The 20,011-nt window shown below is 38.6% G+C and overlaps 1 protein-coding gene and 1 long non-coding RNA gene across 4 annotated transcripts in view; one reads left to right on the forward strand and one right to left on the reverse strand.

Moving 5' to 3' along the window:
* The window catches only part of LOC146516677 (alpha-1,6-mannosylglycoprotein 6-beta-N-acetylglucosaminyltransferase B-like), a 134,025-nt gene that overhangs the window by 68,930 nt on the left and 45,084 nt on the right, over positions 1-20,011 (reverse strand). For all 3 annotated transcript variants that reach the window (XM_085162295.1, XM_085162294.1, XM_085162293.1), the window contains exons 4-7: positions 12,723-12,832; positions 10,259-10,335; positions 9,393-9,572; positions 7,130-7,294 (exon numbers count right to left, since the gene is read on the reverse strand). In XM_085162295.1, coding sequence (XP_085018421.1) covers positions 7,130-7,294; positions 9,393-9,572; positions 10,259-10,335; positions 12,723-12,832 — 532 coding nt within the window. The remainder of the gene's footprint in view (positions 1-7,129; positions 7,295-9,392; positions 9,573-10,258; positions 10,336-12,722; positions 12,833-20,011) is intronic.
* The window catches only part of LOC146516679 (uncharacterized), a 34,988-nt gene continuing 22,185 nt past the window's right edge, over positions 7,209-20,011 (forward strand). The window contains exon 1 of the long non-coding RNA XR_014874501.1: positions 7,209-7,317. This is a non-coding gene — a long non-coding RNA (uncharacterized LOC146516679). The remainder of the gene's footprint in view (positions 7,318-20,011) is intronic.

Raw genomic sequence — 20,011 nt, forward strand, 5'->3', positions numbered from 1 at the left:
ATAACGTTATAAAATACAAAAATAAGCCCAACAGCTTTAGTTATTATCTGTAGCTCCAAATCAATGTACTCAAAAAACAAAGTCACCCAATAATGCAAACTAACAAAGAGAGAAAGCTGAATATAAGAACAACCAGCACGTTTTACAATGAACAATAACAGTTTTTGTCAAAGTTTCAGAACTATGAAGAGCACAATAAATCTTGAACAGGCCTGTCTGATGAGAAGTTAAAGGTATAAAAATTCAGTGTATCATGTTTTAATTCTTTGTGTTTCTTTTCTCCTCATTTAAACCCAGATTAACTCCATTGTATTGTGAAAATACAGTAGATCTAAGGGGGCCATCACATCTGTTGTAGGCCTTCTTGTTGCCTGAAACATTTTCACTATTCTACATCATATTTATTGACATAATTTTACAGTCAACATGTTTTATTTATGATGGTCTAGTTATGCCACAGGCACCCTAAATTAAGAATAATAGCAATTACCAATTTTTACATGTTTCTGTAATGGTTAATCCACCAATATGTGCACGGTCTTTAATGAAAAAGCAATTTTTTATGCTAAAATGTAATCTAAAATTTGAATATATTATTAAAAGTTTACCGCTTTACAAAAAAGCTGAAAAAATAGTAAAATGCCAAATTACAGTTATTTATTTGCATTCCTGAAAAGAAAAAAAAATAGTTTCACAGGTTGAAAGTAAAGCTTGTTATGCTAATTTCTGACTTCTCGGCGAAGTTCACTTCACCAGCTGAAATCAGTTTGGTATTTGCATAATACATAACAATATAAACAAGATAATTCATCAGTTATTACACCTTTTTGACTAATTTCCAAAATATATTTGTGTTTTCTTCTTTTTATGACAGATATTAAAATATATTAAGTCCTGTAAGTGCACATAATATACAGATGTTTACGATGAAGTACATTCACTCCAACCTGATGTCCATTATAACACTTTTAAATATTTGCATAATAGATATTGCTAAGCTCTTGGAAAGTTAAGTTTCTACTCTGCACAATGTTTTAATGACTTTGAGGATTAATATCATTGGAATTTCAAAGTGTTTGAAAAGGAAATTATGGAAATCCCCAATGAATTACTCCTCATGCTCCAATGGAACAACATTTTTCATATACACACAGAAACACACTGTGGTAAAAATTCTTAGAAATCTAATGTGAACTTTTAAAAATATATACTATGCAAAACATGTAAATTTCATAATAAAATAACTTTTACACTTTGACTTGTACTGTTATACAATTCTTCACATAGAGGCTACAGTCCTGTCATGCATGTTCACCTAGCTGCTACATAATTAGTGCAGCCCAGCGAGAAATGAGCAACACGTTACTTTTCACAGTGGATTAGACACAGTCATGTCCAAACGTTGCTTTGCTCAGTAATCCTGATTAACTAACACAGCATGAACACCTCCAGCTGCTTTTGCTGGCAAATGGAGCCCGCAACTTTGACCATGCAACATACATAATGAGCTTAAAACCAAATGCGAGGAGTTTGCCAGGAAGTTTTCCAAGGCCTTGTTTACTGTCTCACCATTTGTGTGCAAGCGCATACAAATGGTGAGACGCATTACTGTTTCCTGTGTCTGCACTTTTAAATCTGTTAGCTGTAGAAGATAATGTCTAAAAGCATCCAAGAGCTTTTCAGATACATGCCACAATGGCACTCATTTCACTCTCCCCCTCCTAATTATGCGTGCTAATATTGAAGTTAGAAGAGCCAACATGTGCACCTGCACACAATATACATACATACACACAAAACTGCTACAAAATATGAGTCATTTTATGACCAGGGGACAAAATGCATCTGAATAACAAAATGTGAAAAACAGAAATAAATGTACTAAACGAAATTAATTATTGATTTCAACCCACAATAAATGTTTAACAATATTTTCAGCTGGCCATGGAAACAGGTTGTGAACGTAACATTGAGATGTCATCATACTTTCGGTTCACATGGCAAAGTTCTGCTTAACTTATTGCCTATCTACACATTCAGCAGTTATGATGCGAAATAAGCTCTCTTTTTTGGAGTCCCAGACTAATATTTTTAATATTTTGGTGTCCACCAAAACCCTGTGGGAAACACGTGACTCATGCTGCAAAGTGCATGTATAGATCTTTAGATATTAGGGGAGCTGCTCATATAGTCGATACTAATGTACAGCCTTATTAACATGCTGTCTCACTTTCGGGACCTAATATCCGTACACATATTCTTAATACTCAACAATATGTTTGTACACTACATTTGTTTAGCTTTATTATTATATAGTGGTGTTTTTAACTTCACACACTCAGCACATTTGATAAAGTCATTTCACTGATGTACTTACTTGAAAATAAAGTGTGTATACAACTCTGGACAATGATGTGTATACAGCAGAGTCAAGCTCCAGTGAGACTCCAGCTGGCGTGAAAAATCCCCTGATTGAATAAACCTGCTCTATTAACTTCTGCTTCATAAAAAGATAAGTGAAATTTAATTACAGTTTGGGTGGCAGATGGCAAGAGTGAGAATACATGGCACCAATACTATTCCCTGGCTCGGTGTTGGTGTTGGTTATAGGGTGTATCAGCGAAACGCTGGCATCGATGCAGAAGTGGAGACAGAAGGAGCTGAATTTCAACTACTGGCACAACAATAAAACTGATAAATAAATATGAGGAAAATCACACAGTGGCAGCAGCGCTGAATAACTGTAGAGTGGATTCTATAAACTGGCATCCATACACAAATGCAAAGTTAATAGCGGGAGAGGAAGAGTTCACTGTAAAAGCTGGCAACTCCCTCGTGATCTAAACTAGAGCCCAACCAGTACTGGATATGTGCTTTCAGACACAGGGAACAAAAACAGATTTCCTAGTAAGTTATGAGTCCTGAGTAAGATAATATGACAATGCAGCTTAAAAATACAATACATAAAATTAATCCTTATAATGTCCTCAGGATTCCCATACACCTGGGGTCATTTTTGACCTGAGGACAACACAAGGGTTAAAAAGCAACAACAACTTGTTGTTGTGTCTGCAGCATTCAAAGAATGGAACGTAATTTGCAGCATAAATTATCCGTCTCTTTTTTACTTTGTTCATTTTCATGTTCATTAGACATGCTGAAACCAATATATTGGCAAATAGCTAACATCAGCTGATATATCAGCTGAGATCTAAACTGCTGACGGGGCTTCCTTTCTAATAGAAAGTATTTTACTTTAATTTATAATTATAAATTCATTCTGTATGGGAACTTATGACAGCAGAATTTATAAAAATGTAGAGAGGTAAAGTTTGTGTTACCAAAAGAGAATCAAAATCTTGAGAGAGAAGAGGCAAACCAACACACACTCCTGCCACCATAACAATTTTACATACTTGCTCGCTTCAAAATGAATATGAACAGGTAGAAAGCTACACAATGGAAAGTAAACAACAGAAGGAATAACCGTGAAGCCTCATAAACTATGTGTGTCACAGCCAATTGCCTCCCTCAGGAATCTGGATAACACACAAGAGAGTTGAGTACTTTATACAGTGGACTTATGGTACTCCCAGATGGTGTGTGTGTGTGGTTGTGTGTGCGCGTGTCTGAAAGAGCTGATTTTTTTGTGTATTTGTTTCACGCTGACATACATCAATGAACTCCAGTTAAAATCCCCTGTGTGTGTTCAGCATAAATGCTCACTCGCAGTGAGCTTGGGGACTCTCAAAAAGCTCTGAAGCTAATTTTTCCTGTTAACATCCCATAGGGACTGAGTAAAGCCTCATGAAACCTACAGAGACACAAACAGAGGTACAATACTTTGCTCACCTTTACATCTGTCCCATCTGTTTGCTTGTATGTTCATGCACCACCAATTTGAATCACAGTATTTTCACAGTATCTTTCTGTTCTAAATGCCGTTAGATGAGTTGTAGTAAAGAAAGTCTAGTCTTTGAAATGTTTATGCAATATGAGCCTGAGTCAAAGTGAAATCCTTGGAAAGACCTTGGTGCATACACTTGAGAGCGGGAGCGCAGAAGTGACTGTTAAGTATGTGTTACCACTCCAGTGGTATCCTCTGCTCGAGACATCACTAACAGGGTAACGACAGAAGTATGCAAATTCTTGGCTTAGCATCTGTTAGAACAGGACTTTGTATGGACAAGTGAGTGTGTGTGTGTGTGTGTGTGTGTGTGTGTGTGTGTGTGACCTGGTTCTCTCATTCATCGTGCCCCCGAAGAAGGTTGCAGCTGTCCAGCCATGGGAGGCAAGCTGGCACCGACAAAGATCACTACTCTACCCTTAATTTCACCTTCTTCCTCATCCTCCTTTCATGGCCCTACAAACAACTTTCCCCTCTTTACTTATACTCATGTCTTTCCTGCTTGTTTTCATATTCTTTCAACTTGCTTCCTCCTCTTCCTCTTTCCTCTAACAGCTTTTTCTTTTACCCCTACCCCAGTTCCTCACTCCTCACTTATCCTTCCACACTGTCTGCACTTCATCAGTCAGAGATCTATTAAATCTCAAGAGGGCAGAGATAGAGAGAAGGGGAATTAGCAGCTTGACATTTGCTGACAAACACACTAAATGTGCATGCTCAAGGAAGCACAGATGCACATAAAGTGACACGGGGAGATACTAAAACTACTAGCAGACAGCCAGCGAATCTGTTGCTTTGTAGGTTAACGGGATAAGGTCAGCGTCTTTGAATCTGTACCCTCATCTTTCAAAAACCCTTCAATGATTCCTGAACTTAGCTAAATATATTTCCTTTGATGTCTAACAAAGTGAAAACAGCTTTTGTTCAGATTGATTCTAATGGCAAAAAAAAAAAAAAAAATCGGCCCTGACTTTATATTCAGTTTCATAACGATGGTGAAAAAAATTATTTTAAATGTATCATTGCTTTGAAAGGGAAGTGAACCAAGAGGTCGACTGTATTCTTTCTGAACCTCAGACTCACTAAGGAAATTGGCACTCACAAAGAGATTTCCTAGAATACTTAAGGCAGGCTTTTACGTCATTGTTCACTCTGATACAAAATATCACTCACTTGCAAATACACTTGACTGTAGAAAATCTATTCTGCTGTGACTTTCAGGTAAACCCTTCATAATTACATTACTCAAATGTCCAGAGCTGCTGGGATATGTACACACACAAATGCACACATGCCCACACACTTCCTGCTTGCCTTGCTTTGTCTTTCATTTCCTCTTCTTCTTGATCTTGTCGCCTACCATACCTGCTTCTGTGTTCTACTAATTTATTCTTCTTCTAGGGAAACATCTACTCTGGTTACAATCAAAGCCCGAGCCAAACAAAGAAACAGAACTGAATCAACAAAGCCTCATTGGAAAAGCAAAGACTAGAGATGAACTGACCAGACGGTGCTCAACACATAAACAGGAGCGCAATTAAAACACACTTATCATGAGTGAAGATCCATAGTTCAGCAAAGAAAACTGTGAGGGGGGCAGGGCACCACAAAAACTAGCAATAAATCACTTTCACCCAGCTGAACATAATCATTTCACAAAAGCTAGCGAAGGAAAAGTGGCTGTGGCTAAAGCTAAAGCAATCCACAAGCAGGCAGCCCTGGCAAGAGCCAGAGCATTGGAGCATACTGGAATAAAAAATAAAGGTAATGGGAATGAGTTTCACCTAATTTTGTTTGGTAAAGGAAACTATTTCAACTTACAGGAGTTTGGAGAAATTTTTAAAGATTAATCATTTATTTTATTATAAAATTAAACATTTTCACTGAATAAAACTTGATTTTTGTTTGTATGTGCTTAGAAAGAAAATCTGAATTTGTAAAAATCTGTATCTGCAGGTCACGCTTAAGGAAAAATCAGAATCGGACAAGAAAATTGCAATCAGTGCATCTCTAGATGGTATAATCAGGCACAGTCCTGCTAATGGGAACGGGGATTGTGTCAAAGACAAATGTTAGTGCTTCTTTTTCAGGGTCAGAGTCATTTTAAATCAGGCAGTGATTCTCTCAACAGACTACTGAGTGACCTTAATTTGAAATTTCAATGGAAACCAATCTTGAGCGTTAACCGTGAAAAAAAAAGTGTACATCTCTGGTTAAGACTGAGCTTTAAATGCTAAATAAAATGTAAGAGATGCTGCATTTGGCATTTTGTTTTTTTGTCATGATATCCAATTAGTAGTCAAGCATAAACACAGACCCACACAGACTGACAGGGAATACACAGATGCACATGTTTTATTTTTTTTAACTTCCGTTTCTAATTATTGTGATAAACAGCTTTAGACAGCCAAGGCTAACTCTTACAAACGCCAGGACATCTGCTGTCGAGATAGCAGCGGCAGCATTTTGTAAGGCATACACAGTTGAAGCAGCCACGAAGGCACGATAGAGGATAACAAATCCCCTCAGTGCAGAACAAGAAGGAAGAGCATCAATCACAGTGACAGAGGACTATTTCCACCCATGTTAACTTATTTTAGAGAGAGATGTGGGCAGAGAGAAATATTTTGGAAAGAGGACGCAGAATGCTTGCTCAGTCTGCCTTCTCACATTAATGCATTCATTCATCATTACTACCGTAAGTAAAAGAGTGCGAGTGTGCTCAGAGAAGGGAAAAATCAAGGGGAGTATAAACAACCAAAAATTGTGGTGTTAAGGGTAACATGCACAAAAAAAATTAAGCTGCAAAAGTAAGCTTTTAGATTACACCTTCAGTTTAATGAAGTACCCTTAATCCACAAGCAGCATAGTCTTCCAGGCCTAATGTCTCGCTCATCTCAGGCGTGTCTCACTACCTTCCCTATCTTTAACAGTCCTTTGCTAATCCATTCTCCCTCTCCTTCCCTTTCTTTCTCATCTTACTCTTTGTCCTCTAGCACTACTGCATACATATCACTATAATCCCAATCATTCATCATCATCATTTTATCACCTTACTCGCTTTGGCTTCTTCGCCCTCATTTATCGTATGCAAGGATAAATGGCTGCCTTTCACTCACACACAGCCTCTGTCATGAATGGTTACTGTACAGCTTCAAATGCAACCTAAATGATACTGCGGTTAGAAGAAAATGCTGTTATAATCAAAGCAAAAAGACTTACCTTCTTCTGGTCTCTCCACTGTTGCTCCAATTTGGCATCCAGACGATTGGCAGCTGTTGCCCACTGTTGTGCAAGTCGCCGGATTCGCCGCTTCATAAAGCTGAGGGACTCCTTACCTGTCCCAACCTGGTCCAGCAACACAGAGAGGTCTGTACGGAAGGCAGCCTGGGAATGTGAGAATATAAAAGGTAAGCTGGTAACAAAATCAGGTAAAGTGTAAGATTTGGGCAGCACAGGGCCCACATTTTGAGCTCTGTGGTGCCTGTTTTGTATTCTGCAGCAGCATGGGTGTTAAAAGCTTTGGTTATACTGCCAGTAAACACCATAGCTATGAAGGTATGTCACGGTAATTCGGCAATACCTGCAAATGCAGGCTGGTAGCCAAACAATAAATAATTTTGCGATATTTTTCTCCCATCTGCAGCACAGAGGGACTAAAATTCAGTCAACTTTAACACTCATAATGTACTATTACATACCAGTACTACTGTTACTAGTACTAAGTACCACACGTAATATTAAAGTACTTCTGTCAATGAAATATACAAGGAGCAGCTATGAGCAAATGCAGTCTTTCTAACTAATGCTTTGAGTTTTCTACTCTAAAAGCTTTGGCTCAGCAATGTTTTTATGAAACACAAAAATAGTTCAGTTATTTTTGTCAGGGAGTCGATTGGTCTTCACTCGTATTAGCATTCCGGTTAGTTTCTAAAGATGTCGCTCTTAAGACAGTTATTAAAAGAAAGGAAAAGTGAAACTGCAAACATTGTGCAGGCATCACATTTTTAACTATTTCAAAGACTCGTGATGCGGTCTGAGTGGAAGAATGTGACTGAGAAAGGTGCCACTATATTCAGATTCAGTGCACAGTTCTGTCCTTGTTCCCTATTTTGAATTTCAAAATCCATAGTCCTGTATTACCACTGCGCAGATTTGCACCTGAGGGCACCGTCAGGTTTGCTGTCAGAAAATGTATTAATTTTTTAACATTAAAAATCAATCAGTATTAGCAGCCGTGGATGAGGTCTGCTTTAAATAGGGCGTGAGCAGGGTCAGACACCTTACTCAACTGTAAGGTTTCTTCTCAAGAAAAGGACTGTTAAATTCTTTTGACTGCTACTCTGGACATTTATTAACAGCTCACCGACCTCAGGCTAGTTTTTTACATTTCTGTTGTTATTAACGGCAGCCTGAAATCATAATACAAAGGCTGCACTTTCAGACGAAATGGCAGAGAGAGAAAAACAATCTTTTGAAAACACTATAATTATAGTACAAACATGTCCAATTTGTCAGTTCCAGCAGTTAACTAACACAATATTGCTTGTCTAAAGCCATTTTCCCTCTGTGGCACTCTGTTTTCCACCATCTTGACTCAACTTTCTTTCCTCTACAAAACTTAAAATTTGATTTTTTTAAGTTTAAAAATAAAAAAAGTCTTGAATCAAGGACACAAGAAAGGTTAATGAAAGCAGATATTTCCAACCTTTGAAGTAAAAACCTTAGCAAACAGAAATCTGGATTACAAGTCATTTGCTATCTTAGGCTTGCACTGAATCAAAAGCTACTTCTCCAAACACACTCCAAATCTTAATAAATAACTTACCAGCAACAACACCTCGCACTTTACATGCTTCTAGTACACAAGTAATCAGCAGAGCCTGCTGCTATCTTTGAGTCAGTGCTGCTCTGTCTGTCCTGCAGGAGATGCTTGTTATTAAGTCTAACTGACTGAGGGACAAATTAAAGTTTCATCCAAGAACATTTTATACTGAGGCAAGTAATTAACATTTAAGTATTCCATCTGCTGACCAGATGTTTGTTTAGGTGCCAACAGCGTGGGAAAGTGTTACAATAAAAGCCTTACAAGAAGTAAGTATCTACATATTGGTAACATGTTTTATTCACATCATGAGACAAAAAAAAAATCAGTTTCTTTGATGTTTCACTATAAATATTCTCAACCACTGAAGTACTGGAAAAAAATACAGTCAATACAATATATATGAACAGAGTGGCAGTACAGGCAATTTCTAATTATTACTTCTTTCTTCTGGATTTTTTTGGCCCTTATTTCACAGAATTTTACAAAATTACAAATTTTTAAGCAACTGTGGCACAGATTCCCTTTGTGATTTTTATTAACACATCATCTTCACATTGCTGAGGTGGTGAGCCAAGCATCATCACTTGTGGGTTTATTGTACATCCATCAGGTGTCTGTTGGCAGCCTGTGTTTCTAATAGCACTACTGCTCCCTTACTTGTCTCTTGGGGGACTTTGCTGGCTGTGTATGCTGGGTAGGGGGGCTGCTGTGGTTCCTCCAGGCCAGTGGGGGGCAGAACCACTCCACCTCACTCAGGTAGATGAGGAAAGAGCAGTCTGAACCATCAACACCATAGAAGGCATAGCAAGGATCTGATGTCCACCGTGCACGCATCCACTGGAGGACACACAGGGAGAAATATGTATACACGCAAAAACAGAAAAAATTACTTACCAAAGATTTAATCATCTGACTCCAATATATCTATATCTATATATCTATATATATCAATATTACGTTAACTTTCTTTCTGCAACAGGACAAAATAATGGTAACAAAATGTTTTTAAATCATTTTCTATTAATAACTGCACATTTATAAAATTAGGAAGTTCCAGATTTAGGTGTGACCGGCAGAGGAGCTTGGTCTGCTGTGTGGAAGATCAGCTGATGGTAAAACTCCTAAAGGATGTGTTGGTAAAGCTGCTTTTAAGCAGGCTGTCCACAGGTGCAAGCTGTTTTGAAACCCATCATAACTCTTTATTTAGTGTCATATTTACTGACACTGACGCCTGTTATGTTCTGTGCTTCTTTCTTCTTCTGGCTTTTCATAAAGCCAGAAGAAGAAATGGAAATCTAACAGCTGGGAAGTGTGCTTCATGTATGTGTGAGGAAGGGTGGAGAGGTCACATTACAGAGCCATGCTGCCAAAACCAAATTAGTGTTGATAGAAATCGTGTTATTTTTTCTTTTAGATATAGTATCTTAAAGTTTATTATTTAATTGGGTAGTTATACCCTCATTAAGCCCAAATCAACTAGTCAGTTTCACACAGTGAAATGAAGAGAACAGCTAAATACTCACATCTACTTTTCCAGGACACTCTGGGAAGCGAGGGTCTCTCGGCACTTCACACTGACTTGACGACCCATCTCTCAATACTGAAAAGACACAGTGAGTGAACTTTTGCTTCCAGATTAAAACATCAATCTGTGATTTATAAGCTTCACATTTTACAGAAGATATTTACATTTGTAAATATCCAGTTAAATGATCAATTGACTTACGCTTGCTGTGAGTAAAATTAGCCACAATCACTGATGCTTCATTAGTCTACAGGCTTGCAGGCTTAGTTCACTTAAATCAGTTGGCTCTAATGAGAATATTTATTCTCCAGTGAATATAACATTTCCAACAGCAATCAGCCAATGTAATACTATCTATCAGCTCATTTATCAGCATATGGAGCTTGTCAAAGTCTCTTTAAAATTCCAGTCTCGTTTCTGCTAATCGATTTATTTACTCAAAATGACTAGACGTGAACTCGTCTGACCCAAAGGCTGCCCTCTGAGAACCAAGAGGTTACAGCATTACTCACAGTAACAGCTTCACTCCACTTGCCTATGGAAATTTCATAGCAATATTCACTTCCTTCCATAACACAATCATTTACTGTTTATGTCATACATGCTGTGAAGTGCTCATAAATCTCTGTGGTTTTCCCTTTGCAGCCTTGCAACATATCTACTGCAGTGCACAATATTCACTGGGCCTGACAAAGCAGTCTGTCTCCCGCTGCCGCCAACCATCCTTCAGTTACGCTAGCAACTACGTCTGCTCACTTAGGCTGCACACACTGCATTAATTGCTCCAATGACTTAGTTAACTGCCTCTCTGCTGCCGATGTGAGAAGAAGGGAAGACTGTGTCCGAGAAGAGAACCATTGCAGTTAGATTTTCTCGCTCTTTCCCCCTCTCTTTTAAATCCCCTCCTTCTCTCTCTAGTTCTCTCTCCGGACCATCACATCTGTCTTCTCTTAGATTCTGTCTGTTTCCATTTGCCTAATGAAAAAGAGACATTTCTCTACATAAGTCTTCCCTGGGGCTTGTCTCCATCAAATGAAAACATACACGGATTGGCTGCAAATGTGATTACAATAGCAACCACTAAGGCAACAACTGAAAATGTGGTCAACTAACTAGATAAAAACTTGACTTCTGTCCCTTCTAGATGGAACATAAAAGCCTTGCCAGTGTTTGAAGGGAAGGAAATTCTAATCACGTCTTCTAACTCTATTTCTCCCGTTGTTTCTTCTCGCACATGCCTGACCACGAGATAAATAAACCGCCACTGAGCCGTATGATAATAAAGTCTGCCAGCAGTGTTTCAATTCATCTGTGATTAGAAAAAGCAGCACTGTTTTCATTTTGCCGTGTGCCATTGTCCCTGCAGATGCAGAGGCGAAAACAAAAGGAGAAGTAATGCTCATTTATTCTCATGTAAAGAGTTGAGCAATTAGCCTCAAGAAAAAAGTAACAGAGGAAAGTGGGCGGATATTTGGTATTACTGCGGTTTTGATAAAATAAAAGTCTGTTGTGAACAAGACAACAGAAAACCACACAGTTGGATAAGAGCTGACATTTACAGAGATGACCTCGCCTCCACTTCAGAGCTTCCATGATGATTCCATAGCCTGAGTTTATTTCTCTCGATTTTTAATTTACTGGAAAAACAAAACAAAACCAAAAAATCTGATATCACTGACTATAGAAGATTCTGGATGTTGACTCAAATCAAACATCTCATTTATTTCATGTTGGTGTTTTTGACTGTCTATTTTAATCTAGTATAACGACCCATTGTCCAAATACTTTCTACTATGTTTTAATATTTTTGTGTCAGAAGGTGTCAGCTCTGCTAACTGACACGGTATGAAAACTGATTTGTGTCAGTGATAAAAAAAAAACCCAAAAAACACCCGAATAACAGATGTGTGTGTGTTTCTGTTTCTCCTCGTTCCTTTGCATGTGTGGGTCTGCATATTTGTCATCACAAGCTGACAGCTGTTCATGTGTTCAGCTGTACTTCAAGTTGTAAATTACTGATTACATTTCAGTGGCTGTTCTTATGCAGTGGTGCAATGTTTGCGATGCACTCTTCACATTGTGTGAGACCACGTATACCATCACTGGTACCAAGTGTCTGCCAGCGCCCTCCTCTTTTATGTGTACATTTTTATTGTGTATAATGACATTGTACGCAATTGTGTGTTTATTGTGCATAATGCAAGCTCGTTTCCCTTTGGGGTAACAACGTTAATCAATATATTTCTTCTTGTAAATCATAAGAGTGGAGCAGGCTGGATGAGAGTGAGGTGTGTCTTGTATACTTATTTATTGTTCTTGTAATATCCCTGTGCTGTATATTAATTTATGATGTTGTCTGTAATTGTAGCCGATCTACAGAACAAGGAAACCAATGATAAGCTGGATTTTACTCATAGGTATTTAAACAAGAAGGTGAAACCATGATGATAATGATACTGTACCTCTGCCTTGCACCATACTATTTTGCAATATCTGCTCCACCCTGATGGCCATGTTAGAGACATTCTGGGCGATAGCTTGGATCCTCTCCACCAGGCTGGCTGGTTGAAACCTGTAGACACAAAACACCTGGACTTAGAGTGAAGAAATACAGGCGATCATGATGGACAGATGGCAAAGTACAGCACTCGTGTCACTTACACACCTGGCAGCAAAATCTTCAAGCAACAATTGCCATTCACCCCCATCTTGTGCATTGACATTTAGTGCATTCCCTACTACATACTCTTTCTCCATTCATTCATTCATTCATTCATTCATGGGCTAATGACCCTCCTCTCTTGTTATTCCACTTCTCCACTTGTGGTTTCAACCTTTTTCCGTCCGATTTGCCGCCAACTCCCTTTTCTCTCTTACTTTCCGTTGCAACTCTCCTTTTTTTTTTTTTTTTACATCTCAATAGATGTAGAAGTGTTAGTAGGGGATGCAAATTGGTAGACACATGGTTGGAGCGTGAAATAGGAAAAGACCTTCACTGTTAATACCACTTCCTCTCTGGGGTGTGACACTTCCCATTCACATAAGAAGATGTGTGGGAAATTTGTGCGTATTATGTGTATATGTTTCAGTTTTCCTTCCCAAAACATTAGACTGCATGGTTGCACGTCATACAGTGCAAAGCCAAGCCTGCACACCCACACTGCTGTGCCCATTATGTCCATTTAAATGATTCACTTGCAGCATGCAGCATGTGTCTGTGTATGCGTGTGCCTTCCTGTCTGACTGTATTGTCTAATCAGCAGATGGTATTAACCCTCATTAAAGCCAGAGGCTTGAATAAAGCACAATAACACATCATCAGGGAAGATAATACAAATTATTGATCATGTATGTGTGTATATGTGTCTATATAGCATCATCACATGTCTGCTGAACTAAATTAATGCTAACAACAGCAACTAAATAAATAATAAATGATGGGGCGGAGGGAATATGTGAAGAAGATTTTTTGTTGCTTTACAAAGTGTAAACAAAGAACAGGACAGCCATCAAAGTCAAAGGCAGTCTCCATGCTCCATTAACATCTTTGTAAGTGTCACTTGTAAGCTTCACTGCATATGTTTGCACCCTCCCCTCACCCTCTGTTCACTGCAACAGACAATCCATTATTTTTAGGGGCATGTATATTTCAGGGACAGCAGCTGTCACCAGAAACTAGAACTAGAAATGTTGTAAAGTAAAGTGATGTGTAGTGGTTTGGTTAGGTGAGGTAAAATTTTGGCATACAGCACACCAACTTGTACGTTTGTCTGAATAATTCACATTAAGTGCAGCTATGGAATTACTTTTTTCTTTTTCAATAAAGCTCTTGGAGAGTATGTACATGTTTGGAATATTTTTCATTTTACATAATTTCTGTTTGTCAAACAATTCTGTTCTTTAAAAAGATTTTAAAGAAACATCCATTATTAGACAGTAAAAGTGAGTTTTGCTTCCAGTACTGAGCTAAGTATGAGCCACCATCCCAACTCCATCCATCGATTCATCCGTCTGTATCTGGAGATCTATCGATCAACCGGCAAGGACCTATTTTTAGCATTCTTTGCCCAGATCAGTGACCGGTCGATCAGCTTTACATATTAGTGGTTTGGTAATGAGGTTCATTTCAAGCATGTGCAAAACATACACAGCGGTGTGAGAATACTTGCATAGCCATAAGGGATCATGTCATTAGTGTAAGTGATGACACAGAGTTTGCCAAAATAAAACATGGGGGAACCACTGCAAAAATGTTAATAACAACAAACCTAATGACCTTCACCCATGGACATTTTAACTACAAGTCAGTATCTTGAGGATGAGCAGTTGCTAGGATAATCCGGTCGTTAAGTCTGACGTCACTAGCCGTGTCTGAGCCTGAAATCCGCTGCAGGTTAGTGATGGGATTTCCGGCTCTTTTTAGAGATCCGGCTCTTTCGGCTCGGCTCACTAAAAAGAGCCGGCTCTTTCGGCTCCGAACTGGCTCTTCAGGTTGTTTTGTTGCTTTAATTATTTAATCATTAACAATAATATAAAATTATGCAGAAAAGGAAATACTAATGTAAAAAAAAGTGGTTTTATTTATATATGTTTATATATGGCCCCTAGAGACAAAGCACGTACAAACTCTAAAGCATATACAAACTCCAAAAAGCACGTACAAACTCCAAAACACATTTCTAGCATTTACTGAACTTCCAAAACAGAGCTACTAGATCACTTAAATTACATAATTGAAAGCATGTGTGTATTGTTTGTGTATTTATAGACAAGCACTCATATTTATTCAAGTAATTAAAAAAAAAAAGTTCATTTACCTGTTACTACCACACACCAAATCCGGTTGTTGATACTTCCTGGCTTGTGTAGCCACGAGGTAACAAAAGCTCAACACTGCGCCCTAGCATCCTGGAGCACTTCTGTTGTCTTTTGTACGTGTTTTGGACTTTGTACGTGTTTTGGAGTTTGTACGTGCTTAGGAGTTTGTACGTGTTTTGGAGTTTGTACGTGCTTTGTCTCTAAGGGCCACCATAAATATACTTTATTTATTCACTCCACATAAAATGTAATAAATAAATCATATAATACAAAAACCAACTATTCACATTTCAACTTTTAACTATTTAAATTTTCAGCTTTTTCCTTTTACAAATTTAAAGTGAAACAACACAAAACACTGCAAACCACAACACAATATAAATTAAAATATTAAAACAAACAGAAGATGCACATTCTCTGTCATATGGGCCTGCATGATTTCTGAATCCTTTATCATCTGCAACTGAAAATAGTGGATGATTACTATACCTTTCTAATGTGACGTTGTTGTCCCTGCCTCTCTTTCTCTCTGGCTCTGTTCCTGTGCTACTGTGAGTGTAACTAACGCCCCTCCCCCCTCTGCCCAGCGCAAAGTACAGGCCGCGCATGCGGAGTTTAGCGGAAAAAAGGGCGAGAGAGAGGGTGAGAGAAAGAAAAAAAAAAAAAAACAACAACTCACGGCTCCCAATAAGGAGCCGGCTCGCGTCGTTCACTTCAAAGACCCGGCTCTAAGAGCCATTTCGTTCGCGAACGACCCATCACTACTGCAGGTCCATATATCAAACGATCACTATGGCATTTCTGAGAGTTGAAAAACTGTCTAAAGTCTTTCATCTTTAATAAAATTATCAGCGTTCTGCTCTACCAGGTGTAACAATTGAGTTTAACATCCAGGCATCCATGAAAACGGAATTTATGATATTTAACGGACTTAGAAGTTAGCAGGAAGTTAGCTTGCTAGCTTCTATTTAAATACAATATAGCATGTCTTGACTGCGAGGTTTTGGAAACAAATTAAAACGTACAGCTCTGTTATCACTTCCAACATAAATGAAGACAGAAAACTAAACAGCAGTGACGTTTGTAGGGTTACTGAAGTTTGGCTAGCTGGTATATAATGATGTGCTACGTGACCGCTAGCGACACAGCTATGTTAGCATAATATAAACAAGCTAACTTTTTTCCCACTCGATAAAAGTTAACGTGAGTGTTCTCGGTGGTCAGGAACAAATGTAATCGCATTAGTGATGTTCGATTCGTGAACGAATCGTTCAATACTGGAGAATCACTTTACTGACTCGTGAATCATGATTCACAAGCCCAACTGACTCACTGACTCATCCCTGTTTCTGTTAGCAAACTAATTCGCTTAGTAGAAATATATCTAGCTTATAATTAAAATTGTGGGGGAAAAAAACAACAGCCAGTTTCTTAACAAAAGCATTTCTGCTCTGAACTGGAAGAAAAAACCCTGAGTAGAAGCTCACATCAAGAAAATAGTTCCTCGGTTCACAGTAGCATCGCTCTGCTAACATGCTAACAGCACATTTGAGCTACTCACCCCCTCCCTTCCTGTGCTGAATCGTAAGCGTAAGCAAATCACTCAGGACTCGCTCACCCCCTCCCTCCTGTGCTGAATCATAGAGCGAACGAATCACTCAGGACTCACTAACCCCCTACCTCCTGTGCTGAATCATAGAGCGAACGAATCACTCAGGACTCACTAACCCCCTCCCTCCTGTGCTGAATCGTAAGCATAAGCGAATCACTCAGGACTCGCTCACCCCCTCCCTCCTGTGCTGAATCATAGAGCGAGCGAACGAATCACTCACTCACTCACCCCCTCCCTCCTGTGCTGAATCGTAAGCATAAGCGAATCACTCAGGACTCGCTCACCCCCTACCTCCTGTGCTGAATCATAGAGCGAACGAATCACTCAGGACTCACTAACCCCCTCCCTCCTGTGCTGAATCGTAAGCGTAAGCGAATCACTCAGGACTCGCTCACCCCCTCCCTCCTGTGCTGAATCATAGAGCGAGCGAACGAATCACTCACTCACCCCCTCCCTCCTGGCTCACAGCTTCTTCTTCTTCTTCTTGGTTGGCAACCAATGTTAAGGTGCATTACCGCCCCCTGGCTCACAGCTCAGTGGACATTTAGATGAGAAAATATATATTTAACACATTTAAGGAAAATACTAATAAAATACAAATAAACAAAATAAATGTTTATTAAGCAATTTTGATAGGAAATTGCTTAATTTTAGAAATGTTTTTGCTCTTTTTTGCTCTATAAAATAGTTGTTTTTTTTAGAATCATTCATCTTAGCAGTGGGATTTACATGAAAAGAGAAACAAATTAAGTTTGAGTGAAAATGTAAATTTTTTGCACTCTCTGGTCAACTGACTCAGTGAATCAAATGACTCAAAAAACCCGATTCACTTTGGTGAGTGACTCATTAAAACTCGATTCAGTAAAAAGAATCAAATTTACCATCACTAAATCGCATGGCAGGATGCTGTAAAAGGACCAAACCTCAGCCAGGAGAACAGCTGAAATAATCCATCCACAATACGAGGTTAGTCATTCATATACTGCTGCATGGGCTGGGCTGTAGTTACATCCTAAGGTTTTAAAAACTGAGCTTAAATAAATGATTAGCGGTAATAAAAGCCGAGGGAGGTCAACAGTGATCACTGACTGTTTTAGGAGCTTTTTGATATTAAGTAGAAGAAAGTACAAAACATTAAACATGTTAACAACACAAAAGCCATATTAAATGCAGACCACTTTAGGTCTGGAAGTAGGATTCGTCACGTCATCACTTATCGACCGGATTATGTAGGCAAATGGGAAAAAAAAGAAAAGGGTTAATGTCCTGTTATCTGGTGATACTGAAAAGTTACATAAGTGACTTTTATTTGTTGTATATAAATTTTACTTTTATTTAATAAGGCACAATATGTCAAGTAAAGGTGGGCGTACAGCAGTTCACTTTCAGTTAATTATTAGTAACTATTTCCAGTAGCAGAGCCATTATTATCTGTTGTTTCAGAGAAAAAGTCGTCTCCAGTTCTCACATTGGTTACTTAGCTATGCTTATGCATTTTATCTTTTTTTTTTAAGCGCCGCATGTCATGTCAGTTTTGTAAAAAAGGATTTTAAAACTAGAGCTTAATTAAGATCAATTATTGCATGTATTTTTTATTGTCACAAATTATACTCTGCACATCTAACAAACTACAGAGAAAACCATATCCACTGTATTAACAAACCTTTCCAAACACACTTAGCATGAATGTGCTCTGTAGCAGTTATAATAAGAGCTTACAAGAGAACTAATTATGATTTCACTCCTCTGTTTCATTGAAGTGAGGCAAATACACATTAGTAAATTGCATCAGTTCAATTTATTATCTTACATTGTCTTACAATGAGAACCAGGATCATTTTAGGTTATAAAACTCGACTGAAACATTAATATTATTTTAGAGAGGATTCCACAAAAGTTCCCAGCCGAAGAAGATAACACAGTGCTTGGTAAGATAGGTAACCCATCTTATGTAAGGCTCTCTTTGGGGGGCTTAACTGTGCAAGTTTGCCTCATGGAACATGACCTTCTAATCTCAGCTCTAATTTATGCTACAGTGTAAACTAATCTCGAGAGATGAACACACAGGGAAGGAGAAAGGAGACAGCTAGAGCGGGAGAAACTAAGGCAGAGATGTGGATGAAAGAGCAATAGAAGCAGCTTGCACAATGTGATCCAGATAGGGCAAAAGCAATGAGGAAGACATACATAGACTGGGAGAGTTGAGGATAAAATGGAATAACACTGGCATGAAAGGAAAGGAGATCAACCATCCACAGCAAACAGACCAGAAGTGCCAGAGGGACCTTTATGTTAAGAAAAAGAGGATAAAATAAAGACATCCCCTGTGCCTTCACGAGGAAGCAGACAAAACAGCTTGACTGAAACATTAAACGATGATTATGATCAAAGAAGTACAAGGATATACATATTTGATGGTCGACTGTTGCACGCTACTCGCAATAAAGTTTCCTCCCGTTTGATGAATGTAGACAGTTGGCTCTTTTACAAATGAGCCGAACAAGACAGAAATGAGGAAGCGCAAAGGGAAAACAAAACGGGAAGAAAGTATAGGGGGAGAAGAAACGAGAAGAAATTCACAGATGGATGCCAAGTAGAAGTAGAACACTCTGAAAATGAACTGGCAGCAAGAGAAAATCAATGTTAACTAGAGGGAGGCTTTCTAAGGATACAAATAAAAATCTGTTTTCATGTACTCATTTCTCTCTCCCTCCCATTCTGCTTAATGACTTCATCCTTTTAAGGGAAGAGGACAGCTCTGGCAGCATCCCATCAATGAAAGCTATCTGAACAAAAGATCCACATGACAAGGTGTTAGCTTGCGGGTTTGGCTGGTGTTTTTTTGTTTGTGCTCATGTTGTCTTATGCCACCCCTTTTCATGGCATTAATAGACCAATTTTCACAAATACAGACTGGCATATATGCCTATACACATGTATAAAGGCACAAATAAAGTGCTTGTGCCACCAAACGATTGATGAGTTTGAAGAAAAAGAATATGAATTGTATGCTATGATTTTTGCAGTCATCAGATATGAATACATATGGGAGATTTTAAGGAGCCTGGAAAGAAAAGCGACTGGACTTCTTTAGGTTTCTTGAAAGCGTTTCACCTCTCATCTGAAAAGCTTCATCAGTACTAAAACGAAATCAGGTATTTAAACCCTAGAGGGAGTTGTTCCTTTAAAAGGGCCATTGACCCACTATTGATCATGTGCCTCATCAAAAGAGCCAAGGTGTGAAAACACATTGTGAGACCTTGACTCGCCCTACCATGTGACCTACTGAGATCACCTGACGCAAGTTGTGAGTGGGCAGTA

The sequence above is a fragment of the Neolamprologus multifasciatus genome, chromosome 6, assembly GCF_963576455.1.
Source record: "Neolamprologus multifasciatus chromosome 6, fNeoMul1.2, whole genome shotgun sequence".
Classification (NCBI taxonomy): domain Eukaryota; kingdom Metazoa; phylum Chordata; class Actinopteri; order Cichliformes; family Cichlidae; genus Neolamprologus; species Neolamprologus multifasciatus.